The 7409-nt window shown below is 41.5% G+C and overlaps 1 protein-coding gene across 2 annotated transcripts; it reads right to left on the bottom strand.

Annotated features, from left to right (window-relative positions):
* Window positions 1-1415: 1415 nt before the first annotated feature.
* On the bottom strand, window positions 1416-7342 carry CDKN2AIPNL (CDKN2A interacting protein N-terminal like). Of its 2 annotated transcripts, XM_016137660.2 has the most exons (3): window positions 7024-7342; window positions 5635-5734; window positions 1416-1773 (listed from the first exon to the last, which is right to left on the bottom strand). In XM_016137660.2, exons 1-3 carry the CDS (start codon window positions 7260-7262, stop codon window positions 1762-1764), a joined length of 351 nt encoding a protein of 116 aa, XP_015993146.2. In that variant the 5' UTR covers window positions 7263-7342; the 3' UTR covers window positions 1416-1761. The 2 variants fall into 2 exon arrangements, with proteins under 2 accessions (XP_015993146.2, XP_036080153.1); XM_036224260.1 differs by lacking the exons at window positions 1416-1773; window positions 5635-5734 and adding an exon at window positions 5787-6166.
* Between the last annotated feature and the right edge of the window lie 67 nt (window positions 7343-7409).

The following is a 7409-nucleotide window of genomic DNA, read 5'->3' as shown; positions in this document are numbered from 1 at the left end:
AAACTAATTAAAATGAATTTAGAAAAAAATAAAGGTAAGACAAAAAGAAAAACAGACCGCTTAAACTGAGGAAATAATGAGAGAATGAATACCCATTAGAAAATGGTATCAGAAATTTTGATTTTGGTTAATTAGAGAAGTCTTCAAAAATAAACTGAAGGAGACAGGGGCAGGAGGATAATCAGTCCACAATTTAAGCTTGAGGTATGCAATGGATACATTCTTGACAGGATATTATTTTATTGGGGCACTCTATCTTATAGGGAAAATAGAATCCATGATGAGAAACCTATGGAAAATGCATTTTAAAAGTGAATAATCACACTGATTTTTTTTACTTTGTTTTTTAAGCCTCACAAATCTGTACAAATCATGAGACTATAAAGAGCCTAGGGTACGTTGGAGGAAAAGCAGCAGCTAAGGCTCACCAAGCACATGCTTGGCCCCTGACATCTTAATCCTCACCACAGCTCTTTGTGGGAGCTTTTTCTAGGATCTCCATTTTCCAAGTAAGGCTTGGGGACAGAAGTGGCTTGTCCAGGGTTTTAGACCAGACATCTTGATTCTTCATTGGTTTACTTTACTGGTCACGAAAGATTTAGAGCTAGAAGCTGCACAGAGATGTGGCCCATTTAAGGTGTGCAGCCTGGCCTTAGCCTTGCGCCATGGGCAAGAGTCATCTCACTTCTCTGCCCCCAGACACCATGCTTCCACAGCCAGCTCTCTTCAGCACTTCTGGTTGTTCAATTACCTGGGTTTACCAGTAAATTAAGCTAAGGAAGGATCCACCATCTTATTCACCACTATCCACAAGATCAAGCACCATGAGTGAATGAATCCTACTGTGGTTGGCTATGACATTGCTGTCCCCCAAATGAAGTCCCTCTCTCAGTGTTTATGGCTAGAGATAAGTACTTAGTAGTGGGTACAAAGTATGAAAGAGGAACAGGGAAAGGATAAAGAACAGATACATTAACTAAAAGAGGAAAATTAATACCAGAATTTCAGAGTAAAGCAGCACTGCACTAAAATATTTCCTGAGAGGCCATGTGCATGGCAACTCAAGTCTAGAAGACCACGGCCTCAGGCTCCCTCCAGAAGAGAATATGGGCTTTAATCAGCAGCCTGGGAGAATTTCTAGAGAATCTACAGATCAACTGACTGCCTGGACCAAGGTGTGGAATCTTGTTAAGTTTTAAAATAGAGGCAGATTTGTTTTTTTTTTTTTTTTGATAGGGTGCCTCTTCCCATGAACTAATGGGTACCTGAGGCCTGTGGTTTGACTCTCACTCATCTCTTTAAAAAAGATGAGTGTGTGTGATACTGGGGTATATGGATGGCATAAATTTCAGGTAGAAATAAAGAAATAAGGGATCTGGTTTGCCTCGGTGGGGGGAAAAAAGACTACAAAACAGTCACATTTAAAGGTACATTGTTGAGAAATCCAAAATAGTAAAATCTACCACCTGCCATTACATCAACATAAAAAATATGCATTTTTAACAAAAAGTTCAACTGATATTCAAAATCAAAATAAAAAAGATATAGTTTATAAATATGTAAACATCCATGCATTCTTTTACAATGATAGCTAGCTACTTGAAGAATGAGACCTTTTAAAATGTCACTTTCATTCCAGCTGCCTCTTTCCTACATTTTGGTGATACCAGAGTCTTAATAGCTGCTGCAGTCAATGTCACATTTGTCCCAGCCTCCTTCTGAGCCTGTAGTTGATGATGAAAATATGATGAGTCTTCTGCCTTAGCTTTGATGCTGGGGGGGAGGGGGGGGAGAAAAAAGGTTATATAGCTATGCAGTCTAGTAAATCGGATTCACAACTTAAAATACAGCAGTGATGCAATACTTATGTATGACCTACATGGTGAGTACACTCAAATCATTACTATTTTACTACATACAAAAAAATCAGAACACTGACCATCCCATCCATCTGAAAGTCAGAACCTAATTTTTTTGTCTTGTTATCTGTGATCTATAAATGTTCACAATTTAAAGTGATAACAGAAATACTTAAAATATAACTTTTTTCCTGGCATGTTCCACAATGAAGGGTTCTAAAAGCAGAATCACACAAACACTTATTGTTCTAAATTAAAATCAGTTGAATCCAGGTAGTAATTCACAACATTTCACATCAAGTCAGGATATTTAGGAGATGTGAAGGTTAAGTATTTCTGGATTTCACACTATTAGAAACTGTAAATACTTGTCTTCAAATAGTGGCAAATTAAAACAGATACATTCTTTCTGGGTACTCTCTAGCACCTTTGATAAATTTAAACTTGGCTTTAGACAACTTTTAAGCCGGGTGTGAAGAAATCATTTTGGCTGTCACCTTGTATTTGAATGGATTTCCTTAACATTTAACAGTGTGAATGAATCAACCTGAGTCTTTTTAGTAATCAGTTTTCAAGGTATGACCTATTTCCTAGCCAAACCTATTGCTCTAGTCTTTGATAAATGAAAAAAGCAAAATTCCTCAGCAAAAACAAAATATAAGGTCTTTCTACTTTTAGGAGAATGCAGTATGACCTAAAAAAAAACATCTTTAGGCCAAAGGGAAAGAGATTCCCTGTCTCTCAAATTTCTGATCAGACACCAAGATAATAGCAGCACAACAGCTGCCACTGGCTTTGGCTGCTGCAAGTATGGTCTTTGACACAAGTTGTTGGCAAGTGATTCATTCATTCTGGGCAACAGACTGGCCTGTGGGATCAGACAGGTTTTCTGGCTTCTAGTGAATAAAGGGAAAAGGTAGTTTCACTGAGCAATTTATCTTGGGGATACAAGACAAAACTTGATTTTACTAATCTGATAGGATGAATTTTTTTTTTTTTTTTTTTTTAAATACAAATACTTGCCACCTTAGAACCACATCTCCTTCCACCAAGGGTATGGCTGCTCCATTACCTTAGAGCTTGCCAAGACCGGACATAATCCACACAAAAAAGGACCTCCTGAAATGCAGGCACACTTGTTTTTCTAACTTCTCTTTCACATTTCATATAGTCACTTTCCATTCTGCCATTTTCCCTCTTGGATAAAAATGTTTTCTGGGAAAATGGACAAGTAATTAAGCTGACAGATTCTTTGAGCCAATAATGACAGCTTCCTAGTCAATCATTCCTTTTTCTCCTTAAGACAATGCCTTGGAAACATTAACTCTGACAGTCATAGTAATGACACCCTTCCTGAGTGAGTTGCTACACATTTGTTAATTATTGCTAATTAATAGGTAGAGCTGATCAACCACAAAGGCTGCTGCTGGTAGGTAGGTAACTAAGGATGACTGTTAGATAACTAAGATTATTTGTTCAATATATTTGTGACTGAATCCCCTTCTTTCAAAACAAAAAGCATATGCTGCAACTGACAAATACAACCAGAGGCCAAAGATCATTTATTTTTTGACAGAAAAAAGGTTGGACAAACTGCAGAGATGTACTTGCCTCAAAACTGCAGAATAGCCATTAAGTATTTTTAAAATCTTACCTTAAAGAGCTTATGTCCCTAAGTCATCTTCACTATCTAGACCTGAGATACCGAAAATGCCAGGCAATTCATTTCTACTTGGTAGCTAGCTTTAAAACCCAACTAAAGTCCAATTTAGAGCTAAAGATCAATTCTGGACAGAACTACAATAGCCATTTTCAGGTGTGTGGCTCAACATCAAGGTTTTTTTTGTTTGTTTCTGGGCTGGCAATGTTGCTTAAGATTTACCAGCATCTATTACACGTAGAAACCTTAAGCAAGAGACAAAAGTACTGCAAAGTCCCCATGGCTCTCCTTCCAGTGGGCTCTCAAGGTAGCCTTCAATATTGAAAGGACAGCCTTCAACATCGCCCAAGTCTGTCATGGCACATGGATCAGATGACTTGTTCTCAGGATGGGCTTGCCTAGAAGAGTCTTAACAACTGGCAAAACTGCGTACCTCTAAGTACCTACTTTTCAACATCAACTTAAGTTTTATTTTCAGTGGCATCAACAGTCTAAGATTAAATTTGGTTACTTACTGAGAAAACGTAAGTTATATTTCGAGGAAGCTGAAACACATGTAATACCAAAGGGCTACAGAAGTATAAGCTTCCTGCGGGCTTCTTCCAGGTAGTTAGGTGCTAATGTTTAGTCTGATGGCAAAGCTGGTTTCAAAGATGCCAGGTTCATGCCTGAGGACTCCTCTCGGGAAGGTACCATTGTGTAATGACAGTGTCAAAAACAAACATTCCAGGGCAAGGATCCCTTTACAGTGTATAACAGTTTAAAGAGATCCTTTCTCTCAACACACATACACTTCCTCACACTGGTCTATGGATGTTAAGGACATGCATACCAATTACAAAACCATTTTAGTGTCTCCTGGGGGCTGCAGCCCAAATATCATGAAGTGATCCAATCTCAAATAGCCCAGCATGACAGGAAAGAGTACAGTGACATACAAGGCACAGAAGTATACTGTAACAGAAAATTGATGTGAAAGATCTGAGGGCAGAATACCTTATGAGTAAAACACAAGGAAAGAATCTGCCACAAGCAGTTAGGAAATAAAGGTCCACCCTAGTCCCTGCGTGCCTCTCCCTCACAGGGTACACTCAGGCAGCCAGTAATTATCTAGCCGCCCCCTACCTAGGCCCCAGGAACCTCACCACTCTGTGGCACTGAAGGACTGAGTGCCCAGAGATTTTTTTTTAAGTATTACATGAGGGGATCCAACCGGTCACACAGAAAGGAAACTCTATATGCCCTGCCTTCCAAAATAAGACCCAACTAGGGTGAGACAACGGCTTACCTGTTTCTGAGGGTAGAACTAAAAAAAGAGGCCAGCAGCCTTATTAATTTATTGTTTTGGTTGATTTTGCAACCATTTTCTGAGCACCTTCTCTAGATTATGCTATACTAGCTTTTGGAATTAGAAAAACTAAAACTTTAGGCACCCTTTCAAGAAGCTTACAAAGAGGACCAGGTAAAGTGACAAAGAAACAAACTTTGGGAGGCCCAGGGAAATGATGAAGAACATGTCTTGGGGAATTCTGAAAAACAGCTGGGTACCTCAGCCCTACCACCTCAGCTTCTTTCTGCCACACTCTCCACAGCCCAGCCCCAGGATCCAGATACAAGTTTCTACAGGCAACAGCTCACAATGTAAAAAATCCACGGGCTCATATCAAGCCCTATAGAATACGGAACAGCTATGATGTGTGGACATTACCCCATCTACATTCCCATCAGCAAATCGGAGAGGCCAAACAAGACTAGTCAGTCCCTCATCTTTTGAGTTAAAGAATGAGTTAATGTTACCAACCAGATTTTTTAATAAGTGGGAAACTGTAGCACTTTAGCCAACATTTTCTTCAAAAATCAAGCAAAAAGCTCAGAACAATGTTCCTAGAGGAACTGAAGAGGTTGGGTTTATATGTTACTCCACCAATAATGCATAATTTATCATTATGAGTTATCTAGATATGTTTATACAATTACAGAAAAAAATGAAAGAGTTTAGATCTTTGGGATAGTGAACAAACATTCAGGAAACAATATATACTCATAGAATACCTCATCCTATGTACAGGAGCCGTTAACTGTACCATTTCAAATGTACTTGGAAATCCTATTTACCTTTTTCATTAATTCACTTCTGGTAGTAAACTGTGGCAGGTCTTCCACTTCAATCCCATTAGCCATTTCCATCACCTTATCTAAAAGGTCTTTGTTGTAACTGCACAATAAAGAGTAGTAAGGTTAAGAACCTTGGAAGAATTACTTGTCAGTATGGGGCTAACAAGAAATTGCAGGCAAATGGACTATAAACTCAACTCAGAGGACTGATTTGATACCACAGAGGAAAACCAATACATGTTCAGCAGCAGGTTAGTTAACAGTTCTTCCCGCTTGGGGATACAAAAGTGGCTCTAGGAATGCCAACAGAGCAGGTGTTTCGAATTTACAAAACAAACAAAAATTTACAAAAATAGAGGCACTGTACATCTGGCAGTACATATTCGTGAATATGGTATGAGGGCCAAAAAATTTTTAGTTTTTGAACACATGGAATGTTGGTCTAATGAAAATAACATTATTTGTTTATTCTTCCACTTTTCTGACATTTGCTGAATCTTGGATCCTGTTAACTGCAATTTCCCAGGGGCACCTAGGAGACAGAGAAAAGGGATGGATGCGAATGGTGCTGTTTCCCCAAATCTTGTTCTAATAACTCCTAACATGTGAAATCAAAACCAAGTGGCTTAGGGATAGAGTGGCCATGTGACCAGAGTCTGACAGCCACAAGGAGCACAGAAAGCAGGACTAAGCCAAGTTATCTCATCCTAATACAATCTCAGGAAAAGCTAAAATAAAAGAACGTGGGAGCCTCAAGATTTGCCACCTTTTTCATGGTGGGGTAGGAGGGCGGGGTACAAGGCATCTGTTATTTTCGTAAGAGGAAAGCAGCGAGGCGAAGGCTGGCTCTTGCGCAGGGTCCAGCCAACTGGGGAGTGGGGAGAAAAAGGCAAGAGCCACAGATTACATTGTCATAAATCGTAAAATCCATCAATCCTACCTAAAGCTGCAAGGCCCTTGTTATACCACCTCCCCTCTCTCAGCTTCACCATATGTAAATTGGCGGTCTCAATTTCTATCTCTGCATTTGCCATGTGGGTGAAGGGAGCTAATGGACTTAAAACACACTGCAAAATTGATGGTTTGAGCTCATACTGGCAACACAAATAACAATGGCAAGTTTGGCGCTCAGTATGTATGGCGCTGTTACTAGATGGCAACCTATTAAGTGCTTTTCACCCTTTAATATTGTAGTCATCACAACTCATTCTCTAAATGAGAAAACTGAGACTCAGAAAAGTTAAATATCTTTCCAAGGGGCTGGCTAAGATGGGAATCAGCCCCAGGCCTGGCCAGTGCGGTTGGTGGTAGGGGGCGGGGTCAGCCCTGGGCGAGGGCTGCGGGTCGGAAGACAGGGGGTCGAATCAGACGGCCGGCAGGGGTCCGCACCTGCAACCCAGGAAGAGGTGGTTGGCCCAGACCATGGAGAGGGACAGCAGCTGGTCCAGGCGGCCGCCGCCGTCGGGCGGGTCGCGGTAGTCGGGCAGATGGCGCAGGATGAATTCCATGCGGGCCCTCCATTGCTTCTCGCTCTCCGAGTAGGAGCGGAACTGCTCCGCGAAGTCAGTCGCCTGCCGCACCCCCGAAATCAGCTCCTCTACCGCGGCGGCAGCCTCGCCACCCACCATGGCGCCCTCCGCCTCCTTCCCGATACGCACTGCGCCACCTCCCAGCGGCTAGAGGGGCCCCGGCGGCGCGCGACTGCTCCAGAGGACCGGCCTGGAGCGCCCTCGCCGGGCGCGGCGGCCCGACCAGCCCGGCCTCTCAGACCACCG

The sequence above is a fragment of the Rousettus aegyptiacus genome, unplaced genomic scaffold (genome assembly GCF_014176215.1).
Source record: "Rousettus aegyptiacus isolate mRouAeg1 unplaced genomic scaffold, mRouAeg1.p scaffold_m13_p_7, whole genome shotgun sequence".
Lineage (NCBI taxonomy): Eukaryota > Metazoa > Chordata > Mammalia > Chiroptera > Pteropodidae > Rousettus > Rousettus aegyptiacus.
Note: the sequence above shows the minus strand (reverse complement) of the source record. Positions and strands in the feature narration are given on the sequence as shown.